Raw genomic sequence first — 15,021 nt, 5'->3', positions numbered from 1 at the left:
GTACAAGTCTGTAATGAACCATTATAATAGGTAGGCCGGTATATACTTATTGTGAGATGTCTGCGATTCTGGAACGGCATGTTGTGTCTGGTTTTGGATTGAGAGGTTGAATGGATCACGACGTGATTGTTCAATGACCATTAAAGTGACGGTATTGTCAGTTATTCTCACATCTGGGTACGTGCTCACCTTCGCGAGCACTCCTATATAGTGTTATGGTAGCGACTTCATGTTTGCACATTTGATTCACGCGCCGTTGCACTATTCTTTAGAATCAACAACTTGCATGTTTAGAGTGGAGATTATAAACATATATGCCGAAATCCAAAAAGTTTAGAAGGAATTAGTGAACTTTGTGTGGAGTTCGGTCAAACCGTGGTGGCAGCCATATTATTATTATTATGTATTTTTATTATTAGAGAACGCTTGCGCGCGTATTCATTCCATATTTGGAACTCGCATTTCCTTATATAGTAGGATGAAAATATCCCGTAAAATAGTACCTCAAAATTACGGCACGCTGTAACTTACGGTTACAGATTTATAATAAATTTTAATAAATTTATTAACATATTTTTGTCTTTTGTTTTTAAGTATATTTACTAGTTTTTCTTCTTTATTTTGATTAGTCGGTCTTGCAAGAAATTTGTTTATGCAGTCTTTTCTTAATGCATGATGGTGTAAACACGTTAGGAGGAAATGTTCTTCATTCTCAATCTCTCCATTCTGACATTTTCTTTCTTGTAAGGCGTGGTTTGTGTATCTGTCCTTCTCAATTTGTAGAGTATGTGCACTTATCCTTAATTTTGACAATGCTGACCTACGGAATGGATTTTTGACTATTTCAAGATAACTTACGAGTTCAATCTAAAAGTGCGTAGGTTGATTCTATGATTGCCTCCTTTTTGTCATCGAATAGAAGTTTATCACAGTGACTTTGAAATACCTGTTTTATGTTCTCCTTGACAGCAGTAATAAGTTTGTTATTGGTTTCAGGCTCGTGGCTTTTCCAGATGTCATCCTTGTTCACCAAGTTTAAAGTTTATTTGATGCTTGACACCTTGTTTGGTGTGCCAGTTTTGTCTAGTCCAATACCTAGTCTATACGCCTCATTTGGAAGTGTGTATACTGGCTTCTGTGATATTTTGATCCAATATTTTACCATATGAATTGTACTAGTAACAATGAGAGGGTAGCGACCCAATTCCATCAAGCATGCTACGTTTGATGATTTCCAATTTACTTTTAAGAAAAATTTACAAAATTTGTATTTAGTAATGGCAACTTTGCAAGGCACCGTGAGACACATCCCTGATAATTACGTGATCGTGCCAACGATTACAGCGATTGGCTGATCGCATGTTTACTCGCCTTAGAGACTTGACTTTTAACTTAAAGATAGAGAGTTTGTAACCTTTTGTAAGAGAGAGAGAGAGAGGAGAGAAGAAAGAGAAGATAGAGGGAGAGAAGGAGAGCAATGGGAAGAATAAAGCTGGACTTTCTTTAATGAACTAATGTGTGTTCATTTGGGTCGAATCTGGTATCTCTACGTGTAAGTGCCAGCCAAGCAAGACGAAATTCCCCGATTCATGAACACGAAGCTCCTTTTCATATCAATATAATGAGATAGACTATGTTTACAATACCTTGGTGTTCGGACCAACCGCACGTCGTGTCTTCTCTTGTCACATCAATGGTAATATAAATATGCTCAACACATATAATTCCTTTCACAATATTAAATTTTATTATTTAATTTGTTTACAAAATTATATTCTGTCATCAAAATGATAAATCAGAATGTGAATTACAAAATGTGTAACTACAATACAAACAGTAAATGAACAAATAAAACAATCGCAATACCTGAAATCGGGGTTGATACACCCTACGTTTTAAAAAAGTCTGTAAATATATGATTGTTGCATGAAGAGACAATTAGCTCGACCATAATATTCAACCCGTATAATGTGTAAAACTCTAAGGGCAAAATGCACTATAATTATATCATTCATTTAACATTGATGTGTGCACAATATTCAAGAAAAACAACTCGACTTACTGGAAAACCAGTGTGGCATACTGTTGTATTGTTAACCTGTGTATATAGCCATGGGTATATTGAATCAATTTACTGACAGGATATGGTCAAGAGAACATGGGTATTACAATATTATAAACCCATAACAAACTGACAGATGAACATTAATTGTATGATATCTCTAGGGTCTGAAATGAAATACATATTATGTACACACATAAATATATGATGATGTACATTTTAAACTGTGAGATAGCATCTAATGTCTAGGAGTTATTAACTAAGTTTCTTATATTATGTAAATCTGCATATCATAATTAAACAAATAACCATAGAAACAGTTGATTTTGTTTAGTTTATGCGTAGTTCGCTTCTTCTAGTCCTACCTTTTGTTTTTTTTGCTTTTCGAAATACGCGTATAACACAATGAAAACAACGACGCTAACAGCTAGGACGATCGCAAGGACAATAAGAAATATTTCCCACCAAGCCAGCCCACTAGAAGGAATAGGTACGATGGTGTTCTGGGCAACCGTTGAAATTTCACCCTTGTTGTCTGCATCGTCCACGGCGCGTACAGCGAAGTAATACGTTGTACCATTACCTCTCGTCGGAAGTACCACCGTGAATGTTTCCAGGGAGCCAGACTGTAACGGCGCATCTAAATTGCCAGTGACAAGATCATCATCGGTGACTTCTGTGGCTTCCTCGAACGTATCGAAAACTACGCTAAACGATGTCGAATATCTAAGCTCATAAAAGTCAGCTGTAAGGAAATGGAAATTTTTAAACGCCTTGTCGAATAGAAATTACTAATAATAACATGAAATACAGGTGGTAATTTTTAGTTGCGTACCTGTTCCTTGGTCGAGATCATCGCCAACTGCAGTCCAGTGTAGTGTTATGGTTTGCTCGTCATAGTCTGATGAAGGGCTTTCTAGATCGGATATTCGTGATGGTGGGTAGGGATCCTCATCTTCGCCGGGAATGTGTACACTATCGTCAACCTGAATGGATCCACCAGAAGTAACTCTTTCAAAATCTCCAATGGGAACAGGATCACTTTTCATGGGAATTGCATCTAATAGAAAAAACGTTCGTGTTATGATATTGCATGGAATCAACTACATGTATGAGGGCGAACCCATTGGAATAAACAATTTTGTCTCAATACAATTATGCAAGTAAATGAAGGAGTGATCATTTGTCTCTAAACTAAGTGTGACTTGATGTGCGCAGCATTACGTTTGCAAAGTACGAAATATTGTTACTTGCAATATACATAGGAAATGATATGTAGTCTTTTGAGGTGGTGCGGCGAACCAATCCACACAATTTGGCGTTAACTGTATCGCCTCACGCGGAACAAAAAAAAATGATTGTTGTCAAGAATAATTGGTGATATGATATGACGTGCTTACCATAGTTTATTGGCAGGGCCCCTGTGTTGACGACAGTTCTAGTACTAGCCGTACCGTCTTCGTCGTCTGCGTTGATCTGTATCGAATACCGACAATCGTCGATACACATCGCATTGACGAAATCTAGAAAGTATGCTGAATATGTCCCATCGTCCTTTGTGATATCGGCACCTGTTACGTAATTTAATAATTCAGTCGATTGTGGTGAGTGTCGCAATGACGTAACAGTTAAAATCACAATTACAATCATAGTATACGCCAATGAATATGTGTGGTATGGGGTGCAGTAGTAATTCACTCGTGTGTCGCTCCGCCTTGTTTCTTCCGCCCTAAAATATAGCGATGTTAAATTGATTATCGACATACAGAGAAATCGAAACTACGTTTTCATGATGGACCTAGTCAATTATCAACTTTGTTCATTACTTGCCTACACCATTGTCCAATAGTCTTAGCTCGATTGATTCGTAGGGAGACGGTCTCTCAACAGTGGCAACGACATTTGCGTCGAGGACTTGTCCGTAACCCCTCAATACCTCGGCGTATATAATTACTAGAGGTGGTGATTCTGTAATTATTTCATTCCCAATAGTTGATTGCAAACGCAGTGGATATGAACTGGAATCAATAGACTTCGATTCGATGGAAACTTCAACGGTTTGATCTTTTGAATCGACGTTAGTAATAGTATATGTCCACTGTCCTGACTGAAAAACAATGTACTTATCAATGTATTTTATGTGTCGTCATAAAAAATACACAAGAAAAAGTCATTGAAAAAAAATCGTTCAAAGGGGAAATACTAAAAAACAATGGTCCACCCCTTAATTCAATTACAATCTACGTCATACAGCGAACATTTTGATTTCTTTTGTAGCTTGACCCAGTTTCATATTCTTTTTTTATCCAGTCGATGAATTTACTTACATTTGTATCTTGTATTACTCATATAAAGGGCAGTAGTTGCCGCGCCACGCATGCGCGGGATATATGGGTCTCATATAAACAAAGATGGCGACTTTGACTGTTGCGCAGATCAACGAGTACGAGAGTATGAACTGAGACGTTTCCAAGCTTTAATTAGGTAATGTTCAGGTGATTGGAAGGTATCGAAAGAATCACCGGCAGTAATCAGTGCAAGTCGCGACCAGGTCAAACTTCATACTTGTGATTTTCATTTCAAGAGCGCATTGGATTATGGGAAAATAAATAAATATTAATATACAAATGTCGCATATGCGCAGCTCGACGACCACCGCGGCGCTTTAATTTTTAACATCTTTTTTGCTCTCAGTAAAAATATACACTTAGGTTTATGCAAATTACTTATAATTGATTACCTGTGCAATGCCATTAATGATGATCATAATGGTATGTATGTCTTTATCTTTAAAGTATTGACCCGTCTCTTCATCTATGGTACTGCCATCTGGCGAGCTAATGACGACCTCCACGTTTTTGTTTCGATCAGGGTCCCAGAATATAAAGAATATGGTGTGTCTTCCGATTGTAGAGTCGATGTAGACGTATTCAGTGATGCTTTCGTCAGCAGCGATCGTTGTTTTGTAGCTGGTTAACTGGAATGATTGTAAGTGATATACATATGTCATGAATTTGTTTTCGCGTATCTGTTAATCGACTTAATTAGCTGATTATTAGCGAATTGCTGTGTTATGTCTGTCATCGTTTAGGCCTATTTGAAGTTTTGGACGGAACTTGGCTCAGTGATTTGGAACTAATTACGAGATAACCGTCGCTATTCTATAGATTCTGACAGTTGGTATCCATAGTTATTAATGTAGTGAACGATTAATCAAAAGATATGACGTATTCAGTATTTAGTGTGATTGGCTTTATGATTGAAGGTTACGCTCTAGAGTCTTTTTACTGCATTGTAATTGGTTAGAGTTTTGAAAATGAATAAAGAGAGTTTGAGTTGGTCTTTGGGAGCACAGCACGATAGACGCAGTAGAGAGTCGAGTCCTGGAGAGCCTTGGGGCAAGCCTTGACGCAGTCTAAGAGAGTCTTGGTTCAGCCTTGCGATAGTCTTGGGGATTTTTCCCCAGGGCGCTGTGTCTGGTAGAGTGCTCGATTGACCGACTAAGACGAAAGTTGAAACGTATTTCGTTGTGTGTGTCTTATTTGACTGTAAAGCTTAATTGACTTCCCCGATCCCGTACCTCAAGGGGACGAGATATAGAGCCGAGACGAGATTTCCCCCTGACACGTGTGGAGGACCCCAGAGGAGAAGAATATTTACCCCCTGATACATAATACAAACGAGTGCATCATTTGTAACATCCATATATGGTTTGATGACGTATCCGGTAATTTAATTTTTCTATATCTGGTATCCTCCTCTAGTTTTCAAGGAGTAGATATAAAGCTGTTCAGATTGGAACGGGAAATAAGCGTTTTACTCTTGTTTTCCTTTTCTTTTAGTTGTCCTTATTTTGGTAATTATTTGTCATACAAGATGTGCGACGATAAACATGAAATTTGTGGAAAAATAGTTTAATGTTAAATAGATTTCAAATTATAGATTTCATTTCATGTTTACAAGTTGGGTTTATTATATGTTGTTCTCATCATATTTTAAAATTTCTTCACCTCTATGTAATAGGTTGGATAACTGCGATCGAATCAAGATAAACAGATTGTGTATCGTAAATTTATACTTTTTTTCGATACAGTTTTACGCTATTGTAGATTAACTGGTACAATGACAGGATACAATCAGAGATATTCTTGCCAGGATATATTTAGCTTTGTTTTCACATTACTGAAATGTTGTTAAATGGAAGGGTCAATCGTGCACATACGGAACATGGTAGAACGCCCTCCAGGCTTGCGATATATGACCCCCTCCCCCAAAAAAGGAGAAAGAAAAAATTTTAAGCAGCTCTCGTGAGATTGAAGAGATTAGTGAATTGACCATGACGCAAAGCCGTTGGCGAGAGCGCAGTGACTCGCGGCGCCGACCGTATCAGACTACATAAACAGAGCAGAACAAGACATTTAATTTATTACATTTGATCAATAATTGCAAATCAAGGAAATCAAGCATGTGATTCACAAACTCACCTGTACTGGTGTATCTGTACTGGAACTGGTTCGGCTAGTTATAGTGTCCGTGAAAGCGTCATGCAATGCTGTAGATTCATCACTTTCTGAATACCAATAAGCCGTTCCACCAGTCTCTGCTGACAGTTCGGCCAAACCAGGATCGGCCTGGCTACTAAAAGCTATTGTGTCTACAACTATTTCTTTCTCCACTAATTCATCGATAACGTCTGATATGTATGGGGCTACATTTTCTCGCCCATCAGTCAACAACAAGAAAATTCCACCAGCTGGGTCCTTCCCGCCGTATTCGAGAACCTAGTGGAGAGCAAACAATTTCACCCTGTCGTCAGGGATATTTGTAATTTGAAATACTCGGTGTAATGCAATGGAATAAGTGACATACGATGAGGTGTTAATGTATGATGCGATGACGTGACGTGACGTGACCTGACGTGGCGTGACGTGATATGATATGATGTGGTGTAATGACTGGTGTGACGTGACGTGACGTGCTGTGACGTGACGTGACGTGACGTGATGTGATGTGGTGTGGTGTAGTGACTGGTGTGATGTGAAGTATTGTGGCGTAAGTTATTTTTTAATGCTATCTGACGTGGCCCAGTGTGCGATGAAATGCGATACGTGCGATATAGTGTAGTGTAATGCGATAATACGTCTGAGATGCAACTTATAACAATACCTCGATGCCAGCTTCTAGACCACACCCAATACACGTATCTTCGACAACAGTTGTGGGTAGGTCACTAATTATTTCCTGCCGGCTTTCTAGATCACCAACTTGCTCAAGATAAGACAAAATGGTGGCGTTGGTGCTAAATTCCACGATACCAATCCATGTGCCATTGGGTACAGTATATCCTATGTATTTTGTACTCGCCTGAATCATTAGCATGAAACGATTTTGCTGAAGAAGAAAAAAAAACACGTTATAGACGGTTATTTGAATAAATGTGTTGCATTGGTTGTGTTTAAATGAGTATTTCTTTCATGAAATAGTGAACTATGCTAATGCGCATGCGCTATAAATCACTGGTACGTGCTATGAATGCATTATTTTCTGGAACCCACTTTGTGATGTGTGTGTTCGAAAGAGCGCTAAATTTTAAAATTGAACCAAACTCTCAAATTCGCCGATTTCATTAACAAGATAATTCAGAAATTAATATTAAGAATAATGCATAATGAAATTATTCCCTAAGCACCCATAAATAATTACATGTATCATAATTATCGATTACACAAGAATATTACAAAAAAAGATAATTTGCTAAATTCTTTATAAGTTTGCCTTTTAATTTTTCTTGAATTATGACTGAAAGAAGCTGAATGAAACTATGTAGTGTGTTCAACAACTCATGTATGAACATTAACTTTAATAAATATGATTTTTACTTGGTAAAAACACTGTATTTTACTGCATAAAAACGAAAGAATTTCACAATGTTGAAAACGGAGTCCTTATCGTAGTCTTATTTGTTGCTCAGTAGAGAGGGGGCAAGGGGGTAGCTGGTACAGTTTTACGGGAAATAAAAAGGGCTTTTTACAATTTACAAGGAAATAAAAGACGTTTTTTCAGTTTACAGTGAAAATTGAATTTTGAAGTGAATTCTGTCATCTATTCGTTTTACAGTTTCGAAAATGTAATTTCCCTGGATTATTCTTTACGACTTTTTTTATTTGGATGTAAATTCTTGTACGTACCGAGAAAAATGACACATTTTTACAGTGTACGAACAAAATATTTGATTGATTATGTTGTACGTCTATCCTGTGATAACAGAATTACGGAATTTATTTTTACGTTTTATATTTACGTTGTACGAACAAACAAATATTGCAATTACGTTGAACGAAAATACCCCCCCCCCCTCAGTACCATAGTCTTTTCAAAGCTATATGTTAGTATTGTTTGCTTAAATGTTGAACTTCCGTATACTTACAGTACTCATACTCCCCGACACATCGAGAATCAACACGATGCGTAGATCGCCTTCCTTGACGACTAAGAACGACGGCATCACATTGATATTGACATCCGTGCCGTTGTTCTCTGTAAAGTCTGTGTGTCGTAGCAGTACGTCCCACGTGCTTTCATAACGGCAATGCGTATTATGTTTGTTCAGCGCCAAACGATTGTGTTTTTCTTCTATGTTCTTGTCGTCATCACTGTGGCAAAATGTCAAAATCTAATTGCAAATAAAAAAAATAGACAAGAATGACGATACCTGATTAGAAATGTGCAATTTGTACAAAAAGTTTCACCACTGTGCACGCAAGACGTCGGATAGCTGGCTCGGTGATATCTTTGTTCATGTGAGCTTCGAACATTGTAAATCGAGTCTCACAGTTTATCTATTATTTCGAAGTCACATACTGTGGAGTCCACAGTAATTTTCCAATAACTCGTGCCTTCTAGAGCCAACGCGTATGTGAAGTAAAAATAGCGTATATGAATAAAAACTGTGGTTCAAACTGTGATTGGTTGAATTGTCGTTTGTCATTTAGATTGTGTCTATTAACCGACGACTTGGGAACGTGTTGTCGCTAGGTGGCGCTGTTTATATGCAAGACTTAATCTCGGAGCAATCTCGTCCGAATATGATTTATAAAACACATAAAATCACCACTCACAGATTCAACATACTGCGCGTACATGTACGATCCTGAACCAACGTTTTTTCGCATATAAGGAAAGAATCGACACCCAGGACTTGGCATAACGCCACTTTCAGGGTCGGTGTTACACGGTATGAAGTCGTTATATAAATCTAAACTCTCTCCTACGACAGAAGCGGAACATCTTGTCGGCTGCACTCGGCCATTTTCGTCATAATAGAAATGCTCGTTATCTTCAATGGGGTACTCGTCGTACACACCCCATCGTAAGTGGGACCATTCGTGTACAATCACCTTTCCTGCAAATACCAGAAAATAAGAAACACAAATATTGTATGCGCATGTTTGGCATTCAGTTGCGGGATTGAAGGTAACTACTGAACGTTTTTAAGACAGTCTTACGATGAGCGATGTTGGCTCGTCTGCCGAGGTTCAACCCCTATACTACTATTACTGTGTATTTTAGAGTCACGTCTTCGCAAATGGTTATTAATTTACATTAAACAAAATTATTGAAGCATTGATTTATTCTTGATTATATGTATGTAATTGCGATCATATTTTAGAAATATACAAGTGCTATTTCCACCTGATATTTTGATTGAACACTGAATTATTTTGATTGATATTATCGATCATTATCATCGATCAGGCATTGATGGTCTTTAAATCTCTAGTTTTAAAAAATTACAAAAATATATTGGTTAAACATGTACATGAATGGAAAAAAGAATAATTTACTATACAAAACAACGAGATGTGAGCTTCTTGTTTTTTGTTTTGTTTTGTTTTGTTTTTGTTTTTGTTTTTGTTTTTGTTTTTTGGTTTTTGGTTTTATCGACTTTCTTTTTTTTGGAGGTTATTTTGTGGAAAAAAAAGTGTCTCGCAGAAATTGACAAACCTGATCAATTTCACTGAGAAGGAATGCTAACGTGAACCTTATTATTAGTACCAGTTGTCTGATCTTAAACAAGATGGCTTGCAATGTAACTAATTTATTCAATGCCATTCTTGTGAAACAGTTTAATTAGTATGCAAATTAAATCCACTGTCTTTATGAGATCGTCACTCAGTCTGGTTAATGTAAATGTACAATATAATGTTTACCTGCAACCTTTAAATGTACACATTACGAAGAATATGCATCGGGCACAGTAAATTTGGACAAACCGACGATGAACAAAAAATTCAATATAATGTTACACACTAGTAATCAGATTTTATTTTATCTTGGTTTTATCTTGCAGCTACCTTAAGTTCAGGCTGTATTTCTATATTGAGGGCGTGATCACGAAATTAAAATGAAAATAGTACATTCTACCCTTTTAGTACCGTTAGAGGGCGCCCTAGTTATTCCTCTTTAATAATGACTGCTTACCTGGGTCGCCCCAATAATACCAACTATACCTCTCGTCTTTGACCCACCGTTCCGTCAGATGAACATACTCCCCCGGTTGTCCACATTTGAGGATTTGTTTCGTATACGGATTGTCGCCGTAGTGAGGGTGGGGTTGATCTACTACGATATTAGCAATGTCGAATCTCTCTGTGGTTGCGTCGGCTTCTTTCAGCTTATCGCTCCATGTCCTCGGTATGAGTATTGTTACATTGTCAAAGTATGCGTAGTAGTTAGTGGCAGGGTGCAAATGCGAAGATGCGTCAGTGAATATTTCCTGTGAAAAACAAAACGAAGTAGGAATAATCATCTTTTTACCTCCATGGAATAATGCACAGAAAAATCCACTATTCTGTGGTCATAATTACTGCACGGTGTTAATCAACTAAGTACATATTTTGAATTCTGAATTTCAGGCTCGTCCACAAAATTCTTTCGTGGCGATATCATAAATGCCGGCTACGTGTTCTTTATATATCACATACGCAGAATATTCACTCAGACAGTGTCAATTGATTTAGTTATTTAAGAACACAAAGAACGACAAATCTACGGAAAATGTCAAAATAGTTGTCGAATGCGTCCTTTTCTTTTAACACTGGCAACAATGCTTCATTGTAAGAGAAAGCGCTAATATGGTGAGAGACTCTATTCTAAGTCAACACAACCAGACAGAGTACAACAGTTCAGATGCCCGTAAAGTCATAATACATGCAGTACAATATATCTTACATCACACATTGTTTGCACTGATATTGTTAATGCGTCGAATCTAGGAATTTATTTCGTAATACTACGCCAGAATGCCGAATGCCATATAACTGTCACGGTGCAATCCCCCAATGTTGACAATTGTCTAAAAACTGAGATAAACTAAATCTAATGACACGAAACTATATCCGATATTGCACAGTATTCACATTTGCCCTTGTTGTCATGTGTGCTTGCATGTATGTATGGGGGTCTAAAAACTAACTCTGCGACGCGATTGTTCGACTCGCCGAATGTCGATTATTGCACTCTGCGAATATTAACGAAACGGTAGTAGTGTTAGCGTTTGAGCACTGGTCTATCCGAAATTTGGAAAAGATGGGATGATGAATCAAGGTACATGTACAAAGTAACCGTTTTATTAATTATTGAAAAATCAAGAAGAAAAAAAAACCGAAAATTTCCCTTCCCACTACATTAAGATCAATATGGACCACCGAAATTTGGCGTTCATTTAAAAAAATAAACCATAATTTTCAGTAATACTGACTTCGAAAATTATGATACACAAATAATTCCATTCATACCACAAACCAACGCCGTTTTTGTTTACTTTTCACAACTGTTACAAAGTATTTCATTTTCAACCAGCTAATCGATCGTAGACATGGAACTATAAACCCCTTATAGTTCCATGATCGTAGACCACAAGTTTGGAGTCCGTTTATGATCTAAACGAAGGCAGACGATTGCAAACAACTGCTGTCATGGCAAAACGTTGCACATCGTGAATGATTTTTTTCACTGCTTGCAAATTATTGCACTTGCACTCAACAAAGTCAAAGCAGACGTACAACATTCGTTGCAGAACGCGTGAAAAGCTGCCGCCTATGCTAATGAGCATAGTCGTCGGGACGAAGCCTTACAACTCCAAGATGGCGATAACGTTACACCGTAAATAGGCAGTCAAAACCAACGTGCACGTTACACTATTTAAGTTTTCTAGCCAGCGGTGTGATGCGTCTAATCACCGTAAACCGTGTGTCATTTGTTTGGTCCTACAAGTTGTCTTCCATGTGCTTGCCGATTACCCAACAGTGCGGCATGTCGCCGGTACATAGTGTTTACACACTTTTTTTTTACCGTACCATTTTTACCATTTAAAACTTAATTTTTTATAAGGCATGCGGTGAACATCGACCATTGGGATTCACGCTTTTCGACCAACCAACCAATGCGAATCGCGCTCTTCGCAGAATGACACTGCGATCCTGTCGCAGAGTGCAATAATCGACATTCGGCGAGTCGCACAATCGCGTCGCAGAGTTAGTTTTTAGACCCCCATACATACCTCGTGCTTGATATCGTTTGACATTACAAAGTCCTTAGTAACAAGAAAAGTGACGTCATCTGTTTTGAAAACAGTGACCACATCCTGTTCCTCTCGAGATAGACGCTGTACGTCATTGTGAGTCACAATCACATGATTTGTGTTAGACAATCGTGGTATATATCAGACCTACGAGTGTTATTGATGACATCCTTAATCATCTTACAGTTACCATAGTTACAAGCTCATTATATCTGACAACAACTGCATCTTAAAGCAAGTCGTTCTATATGATATTATAATATTCCTATGCTAATAGTTTGGAAAAGCCGGGGAAAGACCTATAAATGTTGTCTATGCACTACATGCACTGCTATCGCTGAATGGTACATCCCATAGATTGATGAAACTTTTTTTTTTCTAATGCAGTCTACATAGTAGAAAATTGATCAATGAAAATGAATTGGGAATTGGAAGGGAAGGGTCCAATCTATAAATACGACGCAGAAGAATCAGATTATGGTATTTCCTTTTTGGAGACGCGATATGAAAGATGTTTTAATGTTGTATGTTGATAACCGAATCGGATTATGGTTCATCAAAAAACGTTGGTTTTGCACCACACACAATATTCGTTCGCCAAAAACATTAAAAACTCTAATATACGTGCGGGCGTTTGTATTGTACGTACGAAAAAAAAACAGACCACATGCGCATTAAAATATGCCATTGTTTGATTGAGCGAATATTGGCATATAGATGTGTGTCACAATATTTTTATCCATATATCATTTTAAAATAATCAGATTTTACCTGCGTTGGCAGTTTGCTCCATAATTTGAAACCAAAGTATAAGTTCGAACATCATGTGTGACGTTCAAAATGATTAAAAATCGAGAACAGCCTATTAAAATCTTTATAACATGATACTAGTAATAATTTACTGTGGGTAATACTCGTATCTATACTAGCGGTATCATCGTGCCACGATACATTGAATAATCCTGTCGCTGGTCTTCGTAGTTTTTTGGGGAATGTTATTGAATCCATGGTACCAAATGAACACGCATGCGTAGAAATAGGTGTGTCGTCAGAGTACATGCCTAAGTTATCAGATATAATTAAGTTTATTTAGGGGTATTCAATATTTAATTTTGTTTGATCAATAATCATTAATAGAATAACCAGCTGTGGAATAACGTCTGACGATTATGACATCGTTGAACAGTGGTCATTTCATCTTTTTAAATCTTAGTTAACAATGTTAATTCCAATGCCTTGCGCAGATCGAGAAAACAAATCACACCCAATAGAGTCAAGTTTTCATGAATGTAGTGCTGTTTGTAATTTTTTTCAGTATAGCTGCCCATGCGATCAAATTGAACTTATGTTTGTTTTTTAATAATTTCTGACGCGGAAACAGACCGGTAGTTATTAATTGTACCGGAATCTCTATTATGCAGTGTTAGTTATATCCATCCAAATGATCATAATTGGGAATCTAGCAATGACAGTGTGCCATTCCGTAGCGTGACACTATTTTAACATATTCTACCGCGTTCAGATTGTATATCAATTTGAGTTGGGCTCCGTGACATCACAGTTTGAATAAAGAATACATAATAAATGTCATTGATACAAGTACATGGTTGCACGTATCACGATGGATCATTGTGTAATGAAACTTCTGAGATGAATCAGACAACAAATCCATAGCAACAATGTATTCTGCGGTTACGTAGCTTATATATAGTGACCATCTTTTTGCAATCGATAACTATTGTTCCAGCGTAACATTTTTTGTTCTGCTCTATTAAAAATCGCAACAGTTCTTTTTTCTCACTCCTTCACGAGTTTAAACATATTGCCGAATACACATAGCGATTATAATACAGATAATGTCACTTCTGAAGTCTTCTTATATATACATATAAAGTACCGATTGTCCTATTATGATGATCTTCATCGCGTATGTGTCCCGTTTCACCCCTGACTCATATGAGCAACTTTTGATTACATACGATTGGTAGACCCAAATGTGTTAACAAGGTCTAAAATAAAATCTCGAACGAAAATGTTTGAAATGTTGGTAAATTTCTGTAACGTGTCCACAGTTTATCAACTTCGCAAAGTGGCATAGACACCGTGACGGTGCCGCCGAAAGTCTCAATTTGATTCCGTTCTGATGCTACCGTTTGAGATAGTATTAATTCATATCATAGTTCACAAAAACACAAAATCTCTGATGAAAACCGAAACGCTTTACCTTGATTCGATCGATTAACTCAGAATCTTCCTCAATACTTTCGTGTATCGCCACCAGTACTGTACGGTATCCATTATTTTCCAAATAAACGGGATTACGGCTACAATTCGCAAAAACCGCGAAATATAAAGTCAAAATAAGTGAAAATCTCAT

At 37.4% G+C, this 15,021-nt stretch overlaps 1 protein-coding gene across 1 annotated transcript; it reads right to left on the bottom strand.

The window, feature by feature from the left end:
- Positions 1-2,397: 2,397 nt before the first annotated feature.
- LOC100366889 (calcium-activated chloride channel regulator 1-like) lies at positions 2,398-15,021 on the bottom strand. The gene is made up of 11 exons (XM_006811139.3): positions 14,869-15,021; positions 10,544-10,838; positions 9,181-9,464; positions 8,490-8,735; positions 7,229-7,453; positions 6,547-6,843; positions 4,803-5,039; positions 3,893-4,169; positions 3,463-3,633; positions 2,898-3,122; positions 2,398-2,807 (listed from the first exon to the last, which is right to left on the bottom strand). Exons 1-11 carry the CDS (start codon positions 15,019-15,021, stop codon positions 2,398-2,400), a joined length of 2,820 nt encoding a protein of 939 aa, XP_006811202.3.

The sequence above is a fragment of the Saccoglossus kowalevskii genome, chromosome 3 (genome assembly GCF_978046115.1).
Source record: "Saccoglossus kowalevskii chromosome 3, keSacKowa6.1, whole genome shotgun sequence".
NCBI lineage: Eukaryota > Metazoa > Hemichordata > Enteropneusta > Harrimaniidae > Saccoglossus > Saccoglossus kowalevskii.
This window is presented reverse-complemented; position numbering and strand designations above follow the sequence as displayed.